We start from the raw sequence: 25145 nt of genomic DNA, 5'->3' as shown, positions 1-25145 counted from the left end.
CAAAATGAGACCACGAAGAGCAGAAGAATGACTTGGAGACACACAGTTAAATAAAGACCATAGAAAGAAATTATGCAAAGTTACTTCAGCGACATGCAAAAGACGTCCCATTTGTTTTGTCTCGGATGTTTACGCCCTTTAACCGGCCGTTGCTATGGCGATAGGCTACCACCCGTGTTATGGCCTTTCCTGCTCAGTGGAACGCCCCAGATCTCATCTAGTCTGCGCTTCTCAACCAGCAGAACTGTAACGGCCCGAGACGGACGGATTCTTCAGAACATGTACAGTAAGCGCCAAGCGAGGCTTTCCCTGCACAATTAAACCGTGGGGGGTAAAACACTAGAAAGCCAGAGGATGAATCTGAAGTAGTCGCCTTACCCCGCCAAAATAAAACCTGACACAAACTAAACTTTCAGACTTCCTCTTATTTAAGCAACGTGACCACATCTAGCTTCGATATCCCTATCCCGATATTCCTTAACATTTCTTTGCCAGCATCCACATCAGATCCGTGCACCACCCAGGACCTGTGAATAACAATAACGCACGTGGACCTTCTGTGCACTCTGATTGTAGCTATTATCAAAAAGCAGCCGGTGATTCCGGGCAGGGGCCGTGGCGCAGGCCGAGCTTTGGGGACCCCTGCGATAGGATTCTTAGCGTCCGGCGTTCCCTTTGGCGTGTTTGCTTTGGCGTGAGGAGGCAGCGGCTGCTGGAACACAGGCGGCGGTGCACGAGGCGCCACGTTTCCAGACGGAGGGGTGTTTGCAGCGTCGGGCTGCGGTGCAGCCACTGAGCCCAGCTCCCGTCCGGATAAGAGCGTCAGGCGGCGTGAGCTGAGGCTCCAACGGGGCACGGCCTCTTCAGAACGTGCGTCCGGGGGGGAGAACGCACAAACACCTGATGGGAGTCTAACACTGGAGTTCTGCAGCGGCGCGACGGGAACGCGGCGCTTCTGCGGCCGAGCAGCTGGGACCCGGCGTCTTCATCAGCAGTTGACGTGAACTGTGCTGCTGTTGCAGTCGCTGCCGTGCGTCCGGGTCCCCGGGGCTTCCGCCTGCACACGCAGCAGCGAGCGGCAGCAGACTGCTGACGCCGGCGGCTGCTAAAGGCTGCGCCGCGCGGCCGGAGAGCCCCTGGAGGGCTTCTGGACGCGTGCACGGGCAGAGAACACAAATGTGGAGCGAATCGCAAACTGCAAGGTCGCGGCGTTGGACCCAGAGGGGGCCGCTTCATCCCAAGGTTCTGGAGTAGAATGTATTTTTATATGGAAACCTGGGATTAACCCCAAGGCCTCGCGCCAAATTGACCTCCTGACATTAAAATCCACAAATAACAGTGACGACTCGGTGACCTGATGACGCCGTGGACTTGACGCGTGCAGCAGGTGCTCGCTCCCACAGGGAGGTGCGAAATAGAGCGTCCCGGGGGAGGACGGGTGGTGGGGGGGGTGCCAGAGAGGTGAGGGAGGGGTGAGGCGGGTGAGGTGAGGCGATGGGCCGAGCTGCGCTGCACTCGGAGGAACGTTTCAGCGCCGTCAGACGACAGAAGGGTGCGCGAAGCAGCCATTTGATCAGATGGGATCACAAACATTGTCCACAGTTAAACTGGATGGAGCGAAATCTGAGGCTGCGGTGTGTTTGGACAGACTCCTTCCTGTTTGTTTGCCTGAAGCCTTTGAGACCAATTACAGCTCTCGCCGCTCTCTCTCTCTCTCATCTGACTTTGACCCCAGGGAGCTCATCTATATTCCTGACTGGTCAATACACGTTAACCCCTCTCTTTGTTAATAGACATTGAAAAATGATTAACTTACAGGCGAAAACGCAACCAATGAGGGGACAAACCGAGACCTTCACTTCACTTGTAAAAGGCCCTTTTTGAGTCTAATATCTCCAGACGAGAGATTAAATTACCTTTAAACGTCCTCATATGAAGAGATAGAGATAAAATTGACCAACATGATTATTTTGCCAGGAAAAATCATAATGAAATGTCTTATCTGCTCTCCAAACAGACGGCCCTGCCGTGACAGCGTGCTGTTCGTCTGTGCTGCAGCTACCGTGGTTACGGCAAACACGGCACTGAAATACATCACCGTCGCCCCTTTGGCAGTTCGCCAGACTTAATGTAACACAGTGCATTGCTAAAAGACCCAGCCTCCCCCGATGCTTGTATCAGCCCCTTCTGTTCAAATAACGCAGTGTGGAGTCATGCTCTCACCTGGTCACAGTGTGTTACGAAATGCACCGCGGTCGTGTGTGTTTGCTGACTCGCTCTGTCATCGTGAGAACACGCACATGCTGTTCTGGTGAGTAATACGCAACACACACACACGTCACGTGCTATCGGCCTTTTCTCTTATTTTGAAACTTTCAAAATGTTCACATGGAGGTCCGGCTGTTGCACAGCTAAGACGTGGTGGGACAAAACGCCCTGGTCCAGAACTGAACTGTGGACTTGATTGTCTGTGAGCGGCCTGAGGAGCAGATTTCCTTCAAAAAACCCCACGTTACCAGATTTTAATCCCTGGTTAAATATAGCAGCGGTTTCCGAGGCGTCGCCTCCCGTGGCCCCCATTGTGGCGCTGGAGCGTGTCTAATCTCTTACGCAACAACTGGGCTTCCACTAGTGTGTGGTTCCTCATTAGTAGCAATTCAATAGCAATGCAGCAAATCAGGCTCACAGAAAACATTACAAGCCTGGCTTTGCTGAACAATTCCACTTCACGCCGCTTCAGTGGAAAGTGACCAAAAGGTTCTTTCAAAGTAAAAGACCGGCGAACTTCGAGGAGCTCGGCTGAAGCTCAGACACGACGCACGCGCGGCGGATGAACCCGCGTCGGGTCGCGTTGCTGCGTCACCTCATTAGCTCCGGCTGACGTGTACCGAGGCGTTTGTCGCCGGGCCGAGACGCGTTTTAATTAACCTCCGGCTTTACGTGTACGCGACCCGTCTGCAGCTGATTCTGCACTTTTGTTGAAAAACCAAAGCCGACGCTGCAGCCTTTATTAAAAAGTTGCATTGTTTCGGTGCCGCTGCCCTACTTTTTATTTGTTTTCCCAGCGATCGACTACAATAAGTATGGATCGGAAGCCCGACAACGGTGGTAAAAATATCCAACGGCACAGCACATTTGGGGTGAAATGGAATTTCCCGTGGCGGCCCAGCGACCGAATCAATTAATCTATGTATCAGGCGCAAAGACAGCGGCGCCGTGGGCGCGCGTGGTGAAACGCTGGTGTGGCAGAGCCGCACAAACCTGCTCAGAGACCGTGTGGACGCGAGGGGTCGAGGCCGCGGCGGCGAGAATGAATCACACATCAGCATCAAACCTGCGCCTAAGTGCGTTTGTGCTGGGAAGCATCCGATCCCCAGCGTGCGGAGTTGCCAGCACTAGCAAATACGGGAACATTTAGTATGGAACAAGTCGACGGATCAAAGGCAAGGATGAATAAACCCAAAAGCAGTGAGTCACTGTTGTGCAGAAGTCATTCAAAGTGCACGGACGCCGGGCGGTGACGCGTCACAGCAGTGATACGGTCATTTTTAGGCTTTTGGCTCGGAGTGTGGCAGCAGTGCTGACGGGGCACAATAGTCAGATTCAGCCCACCAAGGTCAGAGAAGGGAAGAATAAGCCTCACATGTGTGAACTTGTTAAAAATCTGATTTGTCTGATCCATATTTGATGGGCAGCATGAGAAATTCAGTGGCAGGACTTCAAACAGGGAGGTCTGCAGCCGCCGGCGGCAGTGCTGCTCAGGCGCCGTCACATTCCTCAAAACGTTCCTTCATTTCCCATATATTTGTTGCACTTTTCCACTCACACATTAAAGCCCTCATCCATCAAGTAGTTCATTATCCCACTCAGGCGGCTTCATATTTTAGGAGGAAGCATTATATGGGCCTGGAGGAAACGCGCATGGAAGGAAGTGGCCTGGTCTCTTCAATGACCCTTTTCAAGTACTTCCTGGGGAAAAGGCCGGACTCCGCTCCACGCACTCGCTTTCCTCCCAGTGCCTTGAACCCGAAGCAAGTAGGGGACTTCCTCCAACGGCACTGGAACCAGTTACATGTGGAATATTGAGTGTGTTTTTAAATCAACATCATCTCCATATTTTTTTTTCTGCCCTTGTGGATTCGTGAGCACCTACCGATTATTTGAGTTCATCTCAGCCGCCGTCAGCCTGACGTGACGGGGTTATTACACTTAACGCTGGGGAGAGGAGCTTTAATTGTGCGCGGCTTTCACTTGCTTTCTTTATGTAACAGCATCAGGCAGATGGCGTTTGAGTAACAGCAGCCTTACATCACTTCCCTCGGCTCTCAGTTCTTCATAATCGCCAGCGTTAAAACTGTCGCCAGATCGTTGAGTTGAACCAACTAACGCCGCTGACGCGTCTTTAATCATCGCGCTGCTGCATTATGCTAATTTCCCAACGCACGCACGCACGCACGCACGCGCCCGCGCGCGCGCCGCTGCCGCTCCGGCGGCAGTGTGCGGCAGAAAACAACAACTCGGCGACGCGTTGAAAACGGGGAGAAAGCGACTTCCAAGTCGCTTGGAAGTGCGCGAGACGCGGCGGTTTCGCGGCGGCCGCGTTGAGCGCATTGTGTCCGAGCTGCAAACTGCAGAGCGCCGCACCGTAACGCGCCGTTAACGAGGCTGCACTCCAGCGGAGTTGGCGGCGCTCAGCGGCATGGCAGACTGCAGTAAACACGGAGTTGGAGAGGCGGGGTTTGACATCCCGGCGCCGAAAGCGGCTCTAATCCAGTATTTCAGGTGGCGAAGGCGAGCGAGCGGCCAGTGCTCGCTTCCGCCGCGCATCCGCGAAGCCAAACGCCGCGGAGCCGCGCGCCTCCGGATAAAAACAAGAAAACCGGAATTTACCGCGAGTGGACGGCGACGTGGGGGGTTCCGAGAGCCCCGGAGCCGCACAACACCCGGGGGGAGGGAAGTTTCCGCGGCGCCGGGACGAGACTTGGACGCTGGTGTGTGAGCGGGGCGTTTAACGAGCGACTCGCCTCTGAAAGTCCAGCTCAGGACTCGGGTCCGCGACGGAGGACTTTACGGCGGCTCGACTCGCTTTCTCACTCCGAGGTGAGCGGCTTTTTATTTACTTCGCGTAAAGTAGTTCCCGAAACTTCCCTGTTGCTGCTCGCCGTCCCCGCAGTGCGCGGGGCGGAAGTGCAGCCTCACCTGGCGCTCAGGTGAGTCGGGACGCAGGTAGGCCTCGCGCTCGGTCGCTCACGGAGCGTTCGTTGTACAATGCGGAGACGCGGCTTTTAAGCTCTTGGACGTGTTTTGCCGTGTGTTCAAATTCATTTTGTCGACTGTTTTATGTTGTAATTCACCTGCTGGCGAACGCCGCGTGTTGCCTCTCACGTATGTCTGTCCGTCCGTGTGTCATCAGACGGGGCTTTGGGCTTCTAGGCTTCTATTGTGTTGATCCCGTCCGGCCTTATCTTTCATTGTGTCACCTCGGGATAAACGGCCTCCTGCCGTGTTTCGGCGTGGACTGGGAGCTTTTACATTGCGTAATTTCCACACACACCCTTTTCACATTAGGACAACACGTCGGGAGTTTTACAGGCCTCGCTCTGATGCCCGTCCACTGCACCCCTGAACCCCCCCCCCTCATTCAAGCGCTCCGCTGTCAAAGTAATGGCTCCTTTTAAACCACGCACGCACACACACACACACACACACACACACACACACACACGGCATTAGGAGCAGGGAGCAGAATGTTCCTGCGTTTCCACCGGGACCCTGGAACATGTGCCTTTGTCCTCCCTCTTCCTCTCGGACGCACGGAGCGGCAGTGGGTGACTCACTGCGCGTGGGTGACCTGTTCAGCTCCACGGGGCCGAGCACGGTGACCGTGCGCCGGAGGCTGCGAGCCGGAAACGGCCGCCGCGTTGTGGCCCGCGGGCTCCACGCCCCGCGGCGGAGTTCGTTCGAGGGTCGCGTCTCGCCTCTGGGCCGTTTGTAGGTTCTCTGTTTGTCCAGTCCCAACACCTAATTAAGATACACAGACGGACAGAAGCGTTGAGCAGAGCCAAATTACCGACGATTACAGAAAAGTAAAAGGCGGTGTCGACGGGAGGAGGAATGTTTGTCTGAGTGCGAAACGCGTTGAGTGGGAGACGTCTCCAAAGAACGTGACTTCATTCCTACATTTAGCACAATGAGTGTGGTTTCTGAGGAGTAGACGTCCAGTGAAGTAATAAAGGCCAAGCCGGCCTGTTTTCTTTTATCTTGTTCCAATATGACTATTGGTGAACGTTATTCGACTTAGGCGATAGCTGTCTCAGCCGCAGCGTCCAGATGACGTCATCGGGGCCGTTTTTAAACTTTTCTTTTAAGTGCAGAAGAAGCGTTACAGGTGTGGTGAAGCTGCTTCGTGTTCTCACTCGGATGACGTCACCTCGAGGCGTTGTTGTTGACTCTAATTACCGTTCACAAGCATGTGAAATGTGTGAAGTGGCCGCGTAACAGCAGTAGCCTGGCAAACACACAATGATCACACAAACACACAATGATCTGTTCCCCAACTGCACTTCTCATTTTTGCCAAGACTTGATCAAAACATCACAACATTTATAATTTCGTTATAATTGTTACTCTAGCGACGTCTCTCTAAATATCATCTAATTATGTAGTTTGTGTGTGTGTTAACCAGTCGCATGCGCTAAAACAGCGTTTCATGTTGTTTAATATATTTTATTTTATTCCATGCTGTTGTTTAGTCAGTCAGGGTCAAGGAGTTGCAGGAGTTGCCCGCTTGTTTTTCTTACATGAAGCTGTTGGATGAATTGTTCCAGTAAAGGCTCCCTATTGAACAAGCGTGACTCAATTTACCGCAGATTTCCTCACCACCGGCTCGCCGCACTACAACATGCAGCAGATCAATTGAATCGGTCTTAATGAGGCCATCCATCAGCGGATCTAATGGATAAATGATAGCGAGCGTCCCCTCGCGCGGGCACCGGATCTGTCCACAGCTCACCGACTCCCAGCTTTGTCGAAGCTGCTGACGTGCGTCACACTCCGCGTGTTTTTCCTACTGCACGCAGGCAAAACCAGTTGTCTGTGCTGCACTCATGGCGACAAGTCGGAGCATGAAGGGAAACCAGGCTGGCGCACCTGAGAGTGACGCGACGACGCTTCAGCCTGACTTCACGCGCTGACGGCTCTGAACACAACCGGTGTAGAGAGCACAGCATTGTTTAATACCTACCGCTCAAACATAATTATTGTGCATGTTATGTTTAATTGTTTTAGTGGTTATTATCAAACGGTGATTATCTTTTAATCTGGCCTGATCATCATCATCATCTTCATCCTGACTTGGACAAAACAGCTTCGGTGACGTTGCAGTGTTGTCTGAGTAGCTGTTTTTAATGTAGTTGTATTTTATACCTTTGGGGAGTTTTGTTGCAGTTTGCTGCTATTTTAGCGACAGAGGGGAGACGGAAGCTGCGCCACGTCTGTCGGTGCTGCGCTGCGTGCGACTGCACCTGTGCATTAGCTCATATTCAAATTAAAACTCCAGGGTCACGTGAGCCCCCGTAACGCCGGGTCCAAAGGCCCGAGCTCAGCGCCGGTCAACCGATACCTCCGCTCGTCCGCGTGCTCTCTGGTCGTGAAACAACGTAAACAGTCGTAAAAGATCGGCGCAAAGACAACGGCGCAAAGACAACGGCGCAGCGCTGCGCTCGCGCTGGAGCGGCAGGGTGTGACCGGACGTGTCGCCTTCCAGGCAGCGGCCGGAGCCACAGGCCGGATGAGCCATTTGTTTGGAAAGCGAGCAATGTTTCATAATTGATTAGGAGATTCGGCGTTTGAGACGCGCGCCCTTCGTCCAACTCCTCACTCCTCCGATGACGTCTTTGTTCGAAACCGGATACGTCACCGTCGCCCGTCTTCTCCGAAACGCTGAATACTCCTCTGAAATGTGGTTTCGTCACGTGGTGTCGTCAGACAAAGGGCGTCATATTAAGTGATAAGGCTGAAGGTCTGTCTGGAAAAGAAAGATCTGACTGGAAAAAAGGTTCAAGACGAGTCTGAGCTTCAGATCTGCTTTTAATGTGTTTGAGGCGTCCACGTGTGATGCGCAGGTCACAAGAGTCACTGGTGTGTAACATGACACATGACACCACCGGAGAGAGAGACCACGCGAAAGGTCTCACGTGTCACTTCTCAGAAAGTCAATGAAATATGATTTCTTGTAGCTTTTTTGCATTTAAAGGCAGCAGCGTGACGATGTTGGCGCCTGGAGAGGTCTGAGGATGAGACTGACCTGAAACCAGCAGCGCTCGCGGCCTGAGGCCAGTCAGTCACGGCCACAGGCTCACGTGCACCATTAACCTGCACTGAGGTCGGTTCAGCGCCGCGTCATCATGTGTCGAGGATTCCTGAAATACCAGGCTGGCAGTGTTCCCCAACTGGTTTAGACTGAAACTGTGTGTGTGTGTGTGTGTGTGTTCAGGAGGAAGTTTGCATTGTTTGTGCAAACTGGGGCACGGCGTTTCTCGTCCTTCTGCGAACAAAACGCTTGAGGTTGATTCTTTGAGGTCTGTTGTTTTTTAGGAGTCTAAAATAGGACGAATTGCTCATTGTTGCCTCTTTGTGCCTTTTTGTGTGACAACAGGACGACGTCTGTTATCACTTCAGATATGCTTTAACGGAGTCACAACCAGCGCAGGCGTCTCTGGGGCGCTCGCTAACGCAGGAACCCGGACCGGCACCGGCGTCGTAGCTGCGTGGTCCTGGTCCTCGGGTTAAAAGTGGGTCAGGCCCGTTGTCCTCTGCTGGGCTCTAATATCTATATAAAACAATCAAAGTCCAGCAGGAAAGCAGCTGTTGGGTGTGGGATTGGCTGAGGATGCACATATATCAGTGGGTTTGAGGTTGATCTGCCCAGAAACGCACAAAGTCAAGTAATTCTGTTTGTGTTTTGATCGTAGCCTGGTTCTGTTGTTGTTATTTAGCATGAAGTGTTTTTTCTGAATCAAGGGCCACGTTGGGAGGACACGCCTCCGGTGCAAAGGCTGTTTGTAAAGTTAATGTACAACCTTTGTTGACGTCTAACCCAGAGTTTGACATAGAAACCCAGTTGTGCGGTTTATTACTCAGGTCGTATAAACTCACCAGGAGTTAATGACGGGACGTAAGAATGAAAAGCTCAACTTCGTGATGCTCTGTAACTCACCGTGTGCTCGTCTAACACAGGTCATGGCTGGACCTCCATAAGGCCCGTTTGCCGCTGACCCGTCACCAGCACCAGGACCATGCGGGTCCGCCATCCTGTCTGAACCCTGCACACCCGTCCACGCGACAGGATGACCGGCGCCTGCGTGTTCTGGAGTGTCCGGACGCTGCTCATCAGACGAGACCCAAAGCAGAGACCTGGGTTCTAGCTCTCTGTGCCGATTCCAAACTTTTTTTTTCCCCTCTACTGTTTTTACACGCTTGTGAGCAGAACGCGAAGGGAAACCGCTGCCAGCGCCGCTGGAGAAATGGACCAGTAGCCCATGTGTAGCAGGGGCGCTGCTGCAGCTTGTGGAATAACCTAGACCCCGAGGGGCCGCTCCCGGCGCCGCCCACCGTCCCCCCCGTCTCACGGCGGACCCCACTGTCCAATGGCATGGGTCAAGTTCTTCAGGAAGCCGGGGGGCAACCTAGCGAGGTCGTACCAGCCGGGGAGCATGCTGTCGCTGGCCCCCACCAAGGGCCTGCTGAACGAGCCGGGCCAGAACAGCTGCTTCCTCAACAGCGCCGTGCAGGTGGGTCCCTTTGAACGTAGCAGCCCAGTAATTGACCCGGGCCCGTGTCCGACGGGTGGGACGTTGGCTGGTGAGTGTGCTCATTACTGAGGTCACTCCGGAGCCGGTGACTCAGAGGGACTCAGGGGGCGCCGCTCCTCCGGCCGCTCCTCGTCCTCCTGACTGTGTGGACGCTGTGCTGTGACGCCCTCTCCTCACTCCTCTGGCCTTTGTGCAGGTCCTGTGGCAGCTGGACATCTTCAGGCGCAGCTTGCGGCAGCTGCCGGGACACTTCTGCTTAGGGGATTCCTGCATCTTCTGTGCATTGAAGGTACACGTGCATTCCAGCGGTGTGGAGCGAGGGAGGGTGACGCGATCGTGACCGCAGTGCTCTCGTTCTGGTCTTCAGGGCATTTTCTCCCAGTTCCAGCACAGTCGGGAGCGAGCGCTGCCCTCCGACAACCTGCGCAACGCCTTGGCGGAGACCTTTAAGGACGAGCAGCGCTTCCAGCTGGGCCTCATGGACGATGCCGCAGAGTGCTTTGTAAGTCCCTGCGTGTGTGCGTGTGTGTGTGTGTGTCTGCGTGCGTGCGAGTGCGTGCGAGTGCGCGTGTGTGTGCGTGCGTGCGTGCGTGTGTGTGTGTGTGTGTGTGCGTGCGTGCGTGCGTGCGTGTGTGTGCGCGCGTGTGTGTCTGTGTGTGTTCCCGTGTGTGTGCTCGTGTGCGCATGCGTGTGTCTGTGTGTGTGTGTGTGTGTCTGTGCGTGCATGCGTGTGTCTGTGCGTGCGTGTGTCTGTGTGTGTGTGTGTGTGTCTGTGCGTGCGTGTGTGTGTCTGCGTGTGCATGTTTCGGGTAATGCACCGCTACAAACTGTTCGGCGAGGTCACTGAAAGAGCTTCTGTCCCTGCCTTTCTCCTCCCATCAACTCCTGCCGCGCTGCCGCTAAATATTATCCTGACAGGTTATATAAGCGCCAGCGCGTTTGAGCCTCTGTGTTATGTGCTACCGAGTTACGTCGCATAATTCAGTGCGTTGTTGTTTTTTTTATTATTATTATTATTGTGTGTCCTCCTCTGGAAAGTTGCACACACAGTGACCCGACATGCAAACCCAACTCGTGGTGTCTGTTTTTGAGGCGAAGGACCGCCTGCACGCCAGCGTTGCCATGTTTTTTAGACCGTCTTAATTCTTAATCCCGTGGATCTTTGCCCTTGAGCGCTCCCCGTGTAATACACTGGCTGTAGCGTGCTGGTGGGGCGTTGATGCCCGCGCTTGGCCAGTGTCGGATTAACAGGCTGTGAAGTTGGGCCTGGAACCTTTGCAGGGACTACCTGGCAACCTGAATATTTTATGACCTCGCGACCTCTCAACAGAAACAGGAGCTAAAACGAGAGGAGCGCAGCTCAGCCTTTAAACGAATTCCTTCTGCTGTCTGCTTTGCTGAACGTCTCCCGACACTGAGCTCATGGCGTGGAACCGCGTGTCCTGTCGCGGAGCAGGTTCGGTCGTGGAAATGCCTGCGTCGGCCTGAAATGAGAATAAATAGCCCGCGGTGGTGGAAAGTCCTGAACTGTCCATTCCACAGCTAATAAATGTCCTGCTCTGCTGCAGGAGAACATCCTGGAGAGGATCCACCTGCACATTGTGCCTGAGGAGACAGATGCCTGCACCTCAAAGTCCTGTATCACACACCAGAAGTTTGCTATGTCGCTCTATGAGCAGGTCAGCACAGACGTACAATTAATAATTAATAATGTGTTTACTTGTGATGCCAATGTGTGAAGAGGCAGCGCTGCATCTAAATTCAGGCTGTGATATGTGGTGGTGACACTACTTCAGTACTTTCTGTTGTCTCTACGGTACTAGACAGGCAGAAGAGACACACACACACACACACACACACACACACACACACACACACACACACACACACACACACAGGTACATGAATCACTGTCTGAGACGGTTGAAATCCAATCCATCATGCTTTGATACTGGTCTGTCCCAGTGGAATAAGGAGGGTGTTTCTGGTCAGATTCCACAGTGCAGCAGCTGCAGCCGGTACCAGATAAATCACTGGTGTATACACACACACACACACACCCTGCCCTGTGACTGCGATGCCCATCACCGACTGTGTCCCAAACCAGTTCTAGCTCCTAATCAAACAAACACGCCTCTGGACTAAATCTCTCAGGGCCACAGTCGGCAGATTTGGTTCCACAGAGACTCCAGGGAACCCAATCCAGCAAATATCATCAAGAAGTGCTGCCCCAGTCAGTGTTAGATTGATAACTTCAGAACCGAATGAAGGTGATGGGTTGTCATCAGGTTTGAGTCGATCACTTAGAAGGAAGCCTGTGATTCATATCACAGACCAGTGTTGTTGTCTTCACGTAGGACACCAGGGTTGAGCTATTCTGATCTGTCTCTCTGGGACAAAACACGCTGACTTGATAATTAGCCGCGTGCACTGCTTGTGCCTGAGTCGCACCTGAGTGTGTTTGCGCTGACGCGTCGGCTGCCTTCCTCCCCTCCAGTCGGTGTGCCGCAGCTGCGGGGCGTCCTCCGACCCGCTGCCGTTCACGGAGCTGGTCCACTACGTCGCCACCACCGCCCTCTGGTGAGGCCCCGCCGTCAGAACCCGTCCTCTCTGGGCCGAGCGCCTTCTGACCCGTTGAACGTCACGCCTCTCTCTCTCTTCCCAGTCAACAGTCACATCAGCGCAGAGAAGGGGAGCTGTCGTTCGGGGAGCTGTTACAGGCTGCGAGCACAACGGGGGACGTTCGCAACTGTCCAGTATGTGGCTTTTTAACGTCTTCACTGCTCCAATTAACAGAAACATTCATGCAACAACCCTCCACTGGGCTGCAAGCGCCCCGGTGGGCTTCTGTGTTGCCCATTAGATGTTGCCTTCAGGTGCTCTGCTCAGCATCACTCATGTCTGATGCTAATCGTTACTGACCAGCCGGTTCCGCAGTGACGTTGCTCTCAATGTTTTCTTGCAGAGCAACTGTGGTCAGAGGATTAAGGTCAGACAGGTCCTGATGAACTCCCCAGAGATCGTGACCATAGGCCTCATCTGGAACTCGGACCAGTCGGACCTCACCGAGGACGTCATCCGCGCTCTGGATTATCAACTCAGCCTGTCTACGGTAGGACGCCCGTCTGACGGAGCTCCGCATCCACAGCTGTCTGATCCTCCAGCCGCTTCACCTCGTCCGCGTCCCCTCGGCTCGTCTCCAGGCGCACAGCTGCTTTTAGTTTAGCCCCGCTTTTTTAGTTACTCTGTTTATTTTGGTGCGTCGCGAACATACGCGGGACATAAAGTGGGGATTTGTTTCTGTGTCAGTCGGAGCCGTTGCATAAGCAGCCGACGCCCAGAGCCCAGTTGGCCTGAGACGCTGATCAAAAAGGCCGCTCCCGCCGGGCGCCGCTCTGCAGCGTGGGCGTCTGAGGCAACATGAGATGTGACTGAGGGGGAAACAACGCTGTGTCACTGTGTCCCTGCATGTGTGTGGATATTCCCACAGAGTAATCTCTTATCAGCCACTAGAATGCTGGCATTTTCAAATGCACTCCTAAAATTACATTGCTAAATATGTAACTCCTTCTGTGGACACGTCCACGCCACTTATTTGTCAGCTTCTTCTCAGGCTGTTTAGGAGTTTGTCAGGCCTCCATCTGTGCACGTGACTTGAATATGTGTTACAGGTCAGGTTTTCCTTGAAATGTATTGTTTGACACAGCGTGAGTGAGACTGGGAACAGGTTGTGCAGGAAACAAGGGCGGAGGATAAACTAGTCACTGCTTCTCCACCATGTGCACAGTTTCCACTTAGTGTTTTAATGCAGTAACACCGTGTATTAATAGAATAGATAGAATACGCTTACTACCACCCACTGTAGCTGTGCTGCTACATGTGCACCGATTGAAACCAGCCCTCATTCATACTGATGGTCCGATCAATGGCAGTTCATCGTCCCGGCCCTTGATCTATAAGAGACGGAGCACCTGACTCACTTTCCTCACACACTCACTGCAGCGAGTAACTGATGTATGCGTCCGTGCACGCGTGTGCGCGGGTGCAGCTCTTCTACAGGGTGACGGATGAGCATGCCAAAAAGGGAGAGCTGATGCTCGTGGCCATGATCTGCTACTCCAGCCGCCACTACTGTGCCTTCGCCCTCCACACCAAGTCCTCCAAGTGGATGTTCTTCGACGACGCCACGGTGAAAGAGGTGAGGGTCCGTTTCGTTGGTGATTAATAAGCTCTTGTTTTGGTGCTCAATTAACTGTGGACGTCGTTTATCAAGGAAAACACTGAGGTGTTCCTTCAATCCATTCATCAGCTGTAGCCGCGTGTGTGAGATAGCGTGGGAGCAGCCGGAGCAGATGCTGCTGGGAGGTGGGGCCCGTCCCAGTCACCGTTTCTGTTGATATGGTGCTTGTGGAGTGGGACAACGCTAGCGCTTTGACATAGCTAGACATAAAAAACAACTCATGATCCATAAACTGTAAATGGTAATAGAAAATCAAATGCGGGGCTTTTGTTTGATATTGTCGCAGTTGGCAGATTTTTAACGGGCACATTTACTAACCACCACCTGCAAACTGGAGATGTTTTTTATGCTCGTAAAAGCTCCAACCCAACGTTGCTGTGGCCCCGAGCTGCTCGTCCCCCTTCTCTTCACCATCACAGTCTTTTTTTCATCGATTGCCCTTCATGAGCCTCTGGCTTGATGAGCCTTTATGGCACAGAGGAGTCAGCTAACGCTCCCCCCAGACCCCCCCCCCCCCCCCCCCCCCCCCCCCCCCTCCCTCCTCCATTACTACTGCAGTTCCCTACCTCTGTCATCATGAAGTACTGCAGTAGTGAAGTGCAGCTTAACCATTAAGGCTCTTTGCACTTGTGGTGAAAAGGCCAGTGGAAATGAGAAGTATAGGTGTGTGTGGGAGGAGGTTCATTATTGTCGTTGTGGTGCAGGCTGGTGTGTGTGTGTGCGTGCGTGTGTGCGCCTCTCATCCGTTCTCCCCTTTTTCTTCATATTGGTTTTCTGTCTGTGGGCGCACATGCATGCCCGCACACCCACTCTGCTCCAGCATCTCAGTGCAGTGGCTCCTGGCGCTGTGTCAACACATCGGCAGCTTGTGCTGTGTGTGCGTCCAGCCTCGTGCCTGTTGTGTACTAATAGTAGTCCACATGTAAATACGCATCAACAACAGGTGTGGTGCTGATGCGGCTCTTTCCTGTGCGTTGGCTGTTCGAGGCGTCTCTGCAGCGTCTCCCTGCTTGGCGCCGCGTCTCCGCCTCATCTTTCTGTCTGGGCGCCCACCTTCTCCCCTCCGGCCCCTCCGTCGTCATTTGCTTAATTAAAGCGCACACAAGCATCTGTTGGCCTGCAGCCTGCCTCCGCGGGGCCTTTGTGGCCAGACGTGCTCCCTGCACAGCTCCGCTACGGCCGCGGCGCCGCAGTCGGCCACAGATCGGACGAAGCGCAGGAAGAGCGACTTATCTGTTTAAAGGCTGACCCTCAGTTTGGATTGTTGTGTTTGGGTAATGGTGATTTGGGTTGTGGCCTCGGTGTATTAGTGGAAGGTTTAGAGCTTGTAATAAGTTAAAATGCTTTACATCCGTGCCCAGTTATACAACAAAACTTTTTTTGATGCCTCTTTGCCAAATGAACAGCTGGAGTCTGTGTCTGTTTTGTGTCTGATATTGAATTGGACTGGCTGCAGACTGATCACGGGCAATTTTAACATTTTAACCCTCGAAAATCTAAAATATTGTCACGTCACTGTGTTTTTGACTGACAGTCTTGTAATTTGGCTGTAGGTTGGCACCAAGTGGAAAGATGTGGTCACCAAATGCATCAGGGGGCACTTCCAGCCTCTCCTCCTCTTTTACGCCAACCCAGACGGGAGCGCCATCACCACAGACGATGCCTCAAGACCCAACTCCAGCCAGGCCCAGTCCAAGGCCTCGGTCAATGGGGACGTGCAAGGTATGATGAAAAGTCAGCCTTTTCCGAAAGCTAATTGATTAGATTTCATTCAATTTCATTTTTGTTTTCATTGTGCAGCTCAGACAAGATGAGTTGAAAAAGTAAACTCCACTTTCCTCTTTTCTGCTCCGTAGCTTTTGAGCCCTCGGTTCCAGCCCCCAAGAAGCTGGAGCTCACGAGAGAGAACCTGAATGCTCTGCTGAACCAGGGCACGTTGAAGCAGAAGACCCCATCGGCCTTCAGCAGGAGCAGCGCTCAGACCAGCGGGGGGCGGGGCCCAGGTGCGACACCAGCTCAAAGCCGTACCTGGCTCAGCCGGAGGGGGGGGTTATTAATGTCATCCTACATGTTGCATATTCCGCTTGCTAAGACATTATTTTTACATTGATTCCTGCTGAAATCTCGGTCCGCTAGCAGCCAGCGCACTATGCTCATGTTATGCTCAGTGCCATGACTAATCATTCGTTTCTAAGTGAACGTCTGCCAGAGACGGGAGCGAAGCCGCTGCATCGCCATGTTTCCGCCCCGCTGCCTTTTCCCTCCTGTAGCACAAAATGTGGCACATATATCAGCAGTGTGATGCACTGGGGAGTCCATGCACTCACAACTGTTCGGTGCCTTCAGGAAACTGAAGGGTGGAGAACAGACGGTCATGAAAACTGATATGGACACAGAAACGGAGTCCGTTTCTGCAATAATCCACTGTTTAAGTTTGAATTTTTGACGCCCTACTTTGTTTTTGTAGTGAAAATCAGCATCGGAGATCCCAAGAGCCGCCTCAGGGAAATTTCCAGAGAGGTTGCCCAGAAAGCGGGAGAGATGCGGAGCATGTTCCCGACGAGGAAGGAGCCCGGCAGGAGCGCTCAGCGGAGGGCGGAGACGCAGCGAGGTCGGTGTCGCAGATGCCGCACGCGGGAATAAGTCGCCTTTACGGTACAAAAGGCCGGCTTTCAACAAACCCCAGGCCTTATGTAACAGTCGGTCCAGGAGCGATGTGTCAGAAAGGGGATTAAGTGCTGACGTCTGTCGCAGGCAGCCTTCATCCCACTCTGTCGCACTCGGAGCCAGTGGTTCCCTCTGCTTCACACAGACAGTTGGAAACAAGTGGGCGGGTCCAAGCGAGCACTAATAAACCATGAGTCATTTGTGTTTGTAAGTGATGACTTACAGTGCTAACATTAGTTAAATGTGTGGTGCTCGCTGGGCTTCACAGATTGGGTTCGAGCATTAGTTGCAGCTCGGTGGCTGGAAGCTCTAACGGGTTTGTTCATTGAAGTAACAGTGGGGGGATTAGGCAGTAACGCACTCACAAATCCACTCTGTCAACAACAGGAGCCTGTTGGCACCAGGCTCACGGCCCGTTATGATGAGTGTAGCAGGTTAAAGGAGGCCGGTGTCGCAGCCGCGATGAATGACGGCGCCAGCGGTGACGCTACGGTTAATGTAATTAGTAGGACTTCATGGTCCGGATGCTACATCACTGAGTGTCTGGTGCATCTGAGTTATCGCTGGGTGCCGTCTCTTTGAGTCCACCTGTAGTGGAGTCGACCAGTTTCTCTAGTCATATGTTTAGAGAGACAAAATATACACCAGCTCAGTTAAATTAAATCTTATTAAATGTACTGTGTGTAATTTTCTTAAAACCCCTCCCCTCTGTACTCAGATCCTGAGCAGGAGAGGACCTACTCCCGCTCCGTCTCCCCCCCAGAGGACGGCTTCAAGCAGCACGTGGAGAGCCGACTGTACAGCAGCCAGGGAAAAGGTCTCATCCGGAGCGAAAGGACGGCCCAAGCGGCCGCGCACTCGTCCCACGAGCCGCCCCGCTCCAACTCCAGAGTCCAGGTGCCCCCCGCTGCCCCCGGCGCCAGCAGCGGCTACCGCCACCGCAGGCTGGAGCAGCTCAACGGCTACGACACCGACAGCAGCCAGGACTCGCGGGGCCGCGCCGGGACCGGAGCCCGCGGCCGCAGCCGGGCCGGCCGCCCCTGGAAGCCCATGCGGGAGGCGCTGAACGTGGACAGCGTTCTGAGCGCCGCCGGCGACGCCAGCCCGGTGGATCAAGAGCCGAGGCAGTACAGCCCCCGAAGGCGGCCGAGCGCTCAGTCGCCCACGCGTGCTCCCGGTCCCGGCCGCGAGCGGGACCGGGAGCACGCGTGGGCGGTCCGCGAGGAGCGCAAACCCAAGAGCCTGATGACCATCTACGAGGACGAGCAGAGGAACGAGACCTGCGGCAGCCGCAGCTCGCTGGACTCCGACGGCAAGGGCTGCAGCGACAGGGACCGGCCCAAGGGCCCGGCGGCGCTCAAGGCGCGCGGCGACAACTGGAAGATCCAGAGGACGGAGTCCGGGTACGAAAGCAGCGACCGGCTGAGCAACGGCTCGGCCAACCTGGACTCGCCGGGGGTGGAGAACCTGCGGCTCCTCCCAGAGCTGCATGTGGCCAGGTACGAGGGGAGCGACCGGACCCGCGGCCCGGCGCGGCGCTGGTGTCGCCTCATGCCGTGCGCACTTAAGGATCCAGTCCTAGTGCTGCCATTTTTGAATAATTAACCGTTACAAACAAAGCGTTCTAAGAATAGAGGCTGCATTGAACGTAAACCTCCTCACTGCCGGCTGTCGTCGGGTGGTTTGTGGAGCAGGTCCCACATAATGATCCAGCTGAACTCCCGGCGCGTAGCTGACTTCAGCTACCGCTGCATTATTCAGGCCTGGCTCCCGGCAGCATATTGGTGAAATGTCCCTTTAATTACTTATTCCTTAACATGAGAGATCCAGTGACGGGATGAAGACATGACACAATGTCAACAATCCAGATGACTTTGGAGGAATCTTTGAACTTGCTGCATTTGCATAGAAAAGGAAGCTGCAGAGGCCGACGGCGTTAATAAAGCAGGGATTAGTGTCTGGTTTAACTACTAGACTCTAAATCTGTCATAGGAATAAAACAGGTCTGGGCTGAGGTCGCGGAGTTTATTCCTCCTTGTTTGCTCACAGCGCGGCTCCGTCCCAGGCGCTTTAAGTGTCTGGTTAAAGGATCATGCTCTGGAATATCTTGTGGCAGTCCACAGCGCATGAATAATTGAATTGATTCTGTATTTTAGGGATCACTTCCCTCCGAGAAGGAGTGACGATCTGAAGGCGGACGTATTTCCTGTTGGTGAGTAAATCTGTCTCACTTAAGTCCTCTTTCTTTGTTGTTGTCTGTTATGAAGGCCGGTCTCTGACATTAAACAAAGTCCCTTTGAAACATTAGGACACTACTCAGCAGTTTCCTTGATTTATGGTTTGGGCCGTTTGTTAAGGTCAGTGCCTGATTGAAGGGATACAATATGGAAATAAGTGCGTTGTGGTTCCTCCCCGTGTGGCCGTGACCTTTTTTTCCTGAGGAAAGCTCATGTTATGCAGCCGGCACTGGAATGTACACGGCCCTAAAGGAGCGGAGGCAGCGAGCAGGCGGTGAAGCTGAGAGCTGTGATTTTAGCCGCTCTTTGGATTGCGGGTAAAACGAGCCCTCTGTTCCTCAAACGCTCAAACAAAAAGAGGAAAAACAAAGTGCGAACAGCCCCAAGGCTCTTTGTCACCTGCAATAAGTAATGTTCCGTCCGCAGCAGCTTTTTAATGTATCTGCTCTTTAAGATAAGAGGTGTGTAAAAGGAGGCTTTTAACATCAGTCATGCTGCTGTCGCTATATTTCTTTGTTAGAAAGATTAGATGGTGCGACTACAGGTAGATTTATGTGTTTTTAACAACCTTACACATGCTTCATGTAGGAAATATCTGTAACATTATCAAACGATCACAACTGTTGCCCTCTAGTGACAGGTTCTGCAGTGCTTGCGTTTTGGGTGAAATGTCCTACAACAGCTGGATTTTAAGTGGTAACAAATGCAGGGTTTTCTGCAGATCAGTGGGACATGACGTCGCTGCGAGGTCCTCTGCGGTCTCTTCTTCTGCAGCTGTTTTAAACCCAGTTTGGAGTATTTGCGCCCTGCTCTCTGCAAATTGTATTGACAAGCTGCAGTAAATGTGTCCCAAGTCAATTTGGCCCGAGTTCAGTGGCGAGTCTGGCGTGAGCTGCAGTTTGGGAGAAGCCTGAGCAGATTCATTCCAGTGGCCCATTAAAGTCCAAAATCCTTTCTAAAAGCACATTTATGTCGGGAGGAGCAGACGTGACATTCTGACCACAGACCTTCTTCCTCCTGATCATTTAAGGCAAAGTGGCCCAAACTCTAAGACGCTAGACGACATCCAGTCCAGTCAAAGTAGCTTAACACTAACACATTTGGCCTCTACTAGATGTTGTCTCATCTCCAGTGCAACAATAATGTTCATTCTAAGACCCAATAGACTCACTAGTCTAACGCCACATTATATTTCAGTTTGTGGAGTTGACGTGATAGAAATGTGACCTTTGCTCAGGGTTTGTTTTCCCTCCCGCAGTCCGTATCAGCTGAGCTGCACATATGCATCTGACTCCGACTGATGCTGAAGAATTTTAAGTTCCCCAGATAGAACAACACAGAACTACAAATCTCAACTTGACAGCCTCCGAACTGAAATGTGTATAGCTTTTTTTCCTAATGCATCATCAACACTTCAAAGGGCTGTCAGGAAGTTGTGCATATACAATTTCTCAGAACCTCGTTAGGATTTGCTTTCATGGCCTGCGTGGAGGCATATTTCCTATTTCCTCTGGGTCCTCCACGCTCTGACAGTCGGAATAATTGACATGACGTCAAATCGCTCCTCTGTTCCCGGCAGTTAAATGTCCTGAATAATGTGTGAGCGGATAACGTCGGCAGATAAACAGGTGTCTCTCTTGAACTTTCTCAGCGTAATCCTTTATGCTGGAGCCGGATCAGACACAGGTCTGGGAGTGAGCATCTCCTTTAAACGCTGCCTGTATATTTAGGAGCACGCACCACATGGGTTTTAATAAACCAGCCACCGACTGCTCACAACATTTTGCACGTTGCAGCCTTGTAACCAAACAACCTTGCCCTTTCGATATCCAGCTGCCTTCTCCTTGAAGCTTTGAGCTTGAGCATATTGAGGGTGGATTTTCGAAGGAGAACCCCTCATGAACTGTGTCCCTTTTTGTTTTCAAGAAGGATATTGTTACAGTTGCTTGCCAACATTGCAGATCAACAGCATCAAATTGTGAATTGCCACATGGACTTAGCGGCTTAAAAATGCAATAGTGTTGCGGAGGGGATCTGGAGTCTGACCCCGACGTAATTGCATGCCAGCACAAAGGATTTAGCCTCTAATGCTTTGAGAGAGCGCAGGGGAAAGGAGGGTTGGCTGACGCATCGCAGATGCTCCTCAGCCGCCGCTCCTCCTCGTCCGGTTAGTCAGCTGCTGTGTGTCTCAGGCCTTGTAAATGGCACCCGCCCTCTAACTGGTCTGAGCTCCAGGGATGCGTTTTTAAACATGTGCTGGTGCTGAACTAAAGGCTCACATCAGCTGCTGCAGAGTGCCTCGCTCTGCGTCACAGCAAACATGTGCTCGACCTTAATAGGATGATGGAGGTTGGTGCTTTTCATTAGTTTGTGCAGGTCCCAACGTCTAAATGAGTAAGAGTTGATCCAGGGTGCTCACCGTTAGCTCAGAGCTAACGCGGCCTCGCTATGAATCCACATTCCCTTTGAGGTGCTGCATCAGACAGGCAGCGGTACACGGGGGCCGCAGGGCGCTCTGCCAGACTGGCTGCTTTGATGCTTCCTCTCCCAGCACCAGGCACCGGGCCTCGCCGTGACCCCTGTTACGTAACACGTCCTTTCTGCACAGGCACGGGAAAATAATATTGTAGCTGTGTTCGAATGGAAACGCATGAACAGATGTTACTTGGCTCGGTTTGTCAACCATCTGTTCGCGATAGCCGGGAGTTTGTTGTTGTATGTAAAACGCTCACGAGCTGTTTATTTTTGTCTAAACGAAATAGGAAGAAAATCTCCGGATCTACAAGAAGAAAGCCTGTCTGGGAAGCCCGTGTACAGGTAATACAACACTCTCACCTGATTCAGTCCAAAGGCCGCTGAGGCGCTGACGCTGTGCTTGCACGTCCCCAGAAGGCGGGCCTTCCGCTTCACCCCTGGGGTCATGGAGCAGGGCGACGGCCCGGACAGCGAGGCCGACGAGAACGCGGACCGCAGCCCCGTGAGCCCCGAGCCCCTTTATTTGGCCAAGACCAGCAGTTCTGAGTGGAACAGCTCCGACGACCTCGCCGGACCCTTCTCTGAACAAGAGGAGACCCACGCAGACGCGCTCCTGCACGGCGGCCCCCCCCCTTTACCCCCCAAGACCTTCGGCAGCGGCGACGCCGACCCGTTCGGCCTCCGCTTACAGCCACCGGAGCTGCCAGCGCGCACCAGCTCCCGCGTGGAGCCCAGAAACGGCCCGTCCCTCCCCTCGCACACCACCCTCCGCCGCTGGATCGAAACGCCCGGCGACCACCGGCTTTCATCGGACGCCAGCTCCAAGTCGGGCTCATCGGACCAGGACCGGAACGACCTGTCGGCCAGCGAGAGCGACGAGAGGCTACCGAGTCCAAAGCCCGCGCTGGACGAGGACACGGACTCCGCCCCCCGGACGGACCGGGCCTTTCCAACCACCTACTTCTCGGTGGATTCTTGTATGACGGACACTTATCGGGCCAAATACCACAAGAGGCCTGCCATGCACACGAGAGCAGAGGACCATACGTCATCAGGGGAGAGCGACGTTGAAGGGAGGTTCCACCTCCTGCCAGATGTTCCACCACCAGAGCCTTCCAAACTCAAAACAGAATCAGGTATGAGGCGGTTTTACGCCACGCATGATGTGTGAAGGGGTTCGATGTTTGACCCACTCGTTTTTCTTTGGCAGGTTATTCTACAACCAAGACGACTGCAAAGTGGATTCCGGTTACTCCTAAAGGACTTGATGAGCATGGGTTCCTCTGATTTCTTCTTTTTCTTAGCATAAACACCATCAGACCTCGAATGATCCAGTGACTGGATGCCAAAAATGCTACAGTGTGACTTCCCCTACGTGGGATGTCTGCTAATGAATTTATGTAACAGGAAGTTGGACAGGAAAGAAAATGCCAAAAAGATTGTGGAAAAAACTCCGACAGGTGTCCTTAATGGCGGTGTGGCTGTTATGGTTTGAACTACTGAAAGCTTTGAATGAAATGGTCAATTTGCACAGTGAAGGTACAAAAAAGAAACATGCCTAAAAGCAGAATGGAGCAGTTAGTTTAGAAACAAACGTGCCCCCACTTTATCACACTCACTCACGGGTGAAAAGATTTCTCTCTTGCAGTTCTTTTTGTTCGAATACTCCCATTACAGTGTTATGAGACGGCTAAACTACTAACCTTTGTAGACTTTGACACGTAGCTTTAGAGTGGGCCCTGTTTTGGCATGACTTTAAAATGGATCCCAAGGATCCGCATGAATGTGACGCCTGAGGACATCCACGTTGGTTCGTGGCCGGTCACGCTTGCTGGGACGTGGGACGTCTTGTTGGTGCAAGCTTCTGATTATAACAGCAACAGGCTTTTCTTCTCTCATTAAGCAGAGGTCATACATCAGAATCAGTAAACCAGTGTGGATGTCCATCAGCTGTGAGGTGATGGGTAGATGTTATGTTCAACATTAGCTAATAAGGTTTGTAGCAGGAGGCGTTTGGTGTCTCCTCACATGCAAACCTGCACATGACTCCTCCTTCGTACATATAAATATATACTGTGTTTTATGTCTGTGGTTTTCTTCTCACACTCCCAGCCTTCATCCACTTGTCGTTAGCAAAATCAACAGATTCCTACATGGTTTTGTGACCTTTCTTTAAATGGCTCTATTAGCAGCTAGTCTGCTCAGATTGGACATAGACGGGGTTTGCTTGGTTAGTGAGGGGTTAATAATAATAATATGTTGTGAATCTGACCAGTGGACTCGTTTTTGTTCACGTTTTCTATATGCAGCAGACTGATGCACAGTGCCTTTTGTATGCTTTTTTTATGTCAAGATGAGATTAAATTGGAACCATGATTTGTACAATTGTTTGATTCTGAGGAATTTTTGTAACATTTAATTTTATTTTTATTGATTAACAGTTGTTAAATAAACCATTGTATTTAACCATATATGTGTCAACAAACATTTTTTGCTACAACACATGCTGTCCATAACTTGTGTATCTTCATAGGACACCAGATTTTATTAGTAGTAGTTTTAGTAGTACTTGTTTGTTTGTTTTGGTGCGCATTGTATTTATAAAAACAACAGTTTGGACTGGTGGAAGAGAGAGAAAATAGTGTTTTACTGCCACCTGCTGTCAGGTTGCCTGAATGCAGCGAACTACTCAACCCCAGCATGAAAGTCATGTAGTTCTCAAGTGTAACATAATATCATAACATGGAACATAAAAACATGCATTAATCTAATGCATCTAATATAATGATTTTAGTATTATAGTGCTTCTAGTATTATTAAATTAGGTATATTAAACTAAAAGCCTCTGTTTTATACATTTGCATTTTATTCATTTTTTATTTTATAAAAATTTAGTCGTACTCAAGTTGTGTTTGGCATAATTTGTGCCCAAATATCTTTCTGCTTTATAAATAAATTCAGATTTTCACATAAATGCTACTATAGCATTATTGGACAGGACACTTTACTGTAGGTTATTTATCAGCGCTAATATAAACCTTGTGTTTTTATTGAGCGCAGAGAGCTGATTGTGATGGTTGGACCTTCACATAAACGCATAAAAGGAAAAGCTTTATGCCGATGAAACGTGCAGTGTTATTTAGCAGCGGATTCAAAGCTTTAGGAATAAAGCTGACTATGGATCTGTTTGTGTTGAAATCAAATTAAAGTTTTCTCTTTAAATAATTACACAAATATCATTTCACTTCTGTGAAGCTTAAATGATTTAACAAATCGGTTCAACACTTCATTAGACTGATAGGCAATGAAACAATGCTGAACTAGTACTACTGTCTGTTTTGAATACTGATACATAAAACAATAAGTACAGCCTTAAGGCCTGGGTATATCCATGCACCCCTGAGTCAGATCCTCTGATTGAAAAAAGATGCAAAAGGAATGTTTGCCAATATCAACTGATGAGAGAATGAGACAAAGAGATGAGAAAACGATGCCCTGGTTCAGGATCCCCTACAGAAGCGGTGGGGGGTCTTTTTGTATCTGGGACCTCTTGTTCCTCAATCTGCACATCTATGAATTGACAATGAGAAGAACATGCGAGAACATACGCTTCACATTGGATGTACAGTACTTTGTTCATCCTCAAGAGGGAAGTATAGAACTTTGTCAACAAAACAAAAGCTGTTGCACAATGTATGCGCTTTCGCTCCATCT

General features: G+C 51.7%; 1 protein-coding gene across 2 annotated transcripts; it reads left to right on the top strand.

Moving 5' to 3' along the window:
• Positions 1-4465: 4465 nt before the first annotated feature.
• LOC114870089 (inactive ubiquitin carboxyl-terminal hydrolase 53) lies at positions 4466-23902 on the top strand. Of its 2 annotated transcripts, none has more exons than XM_029174782.3 (17): positions 4466-5100; positions 9238-9791; positions 10009-10101; positions 10180-10314; positions 11381-11491; positions 12310-12392; positions 12478-12568; positions 12778-12924; positions 13861-14010; positions 15606-15774; positions 15909-16055; positions 16520-16663; positions 17438-18218; positions 18876-18931; positions 21719-21773; positions 21846-22567; positions 22642-23902. In XM_029174782.3, exons 2-17 carry the CDS (start codon positions 9648-9650, stop codon positions 22716-22718), a joined length of 3105 nt encoding a protein of 1034 aa, XP_029030615.1. In that variant the 5' UTR covers positions 4466-5100; positions 9238-9647; the 3' UTR covers positions 22719-23902. The 2 variants fall into 2 exon arrangements, with proteins under 2 accessions (XP_029030615.1, XP_029030616.1); XM_029174783.3 differs by lacking the exon at positions 4466-5100 and adding an exon at positions 5169-5226.
• Positions 23903-25145: the final 1243 nt, after the last annotated feature.

This window comes from Betta splendens, chromosome 2 (genome assembly GCF_900634795.4).
Source record: "Betta splendens chromosome 2, fBetSpl5.4, whole genome shotgun sequence".
NCBI classification, from domain to species: Eukaryota; Metazoa; Chordata; class Actinopteri; order Anabantiformes; family Osphronemidae; genus Betta; species Betta splendens.
The sequence above is the reverse complement of the archived record's forward strand: the minus strand, read 5'-3'. Positions and strand labels throughout refer to the sequence as shown.

What these genes read in the sequence shown, in the direction of transcription:
- LOC114870089 (XM_029174782.3), top strand. Translation starts at nt 9,648, where the DNA reads ATGGCATGGGTCAAGTTCTTCAGGAAGCCGGGGGGCAACCTAGCGAGG. An exon ending in CTATGTCGCTCTATGAGCAG is followed by an intron (nt 11,492 to 12,309) that starts GTCAGCACAGAC and finishes CCTCCCCTCCAG; the next exon opens with TCGGTGTGCCGCAGCTGCGG. An exon ending in GAGGGCGGAGACGCAGCGAG is followed by an intron (nt 16,664 to 17,437) that starts GTCGGTGTCGCA and finishes CTCTGTACTCAG; the next exon opens with ATCCTGAGCAGGAGAGGACC.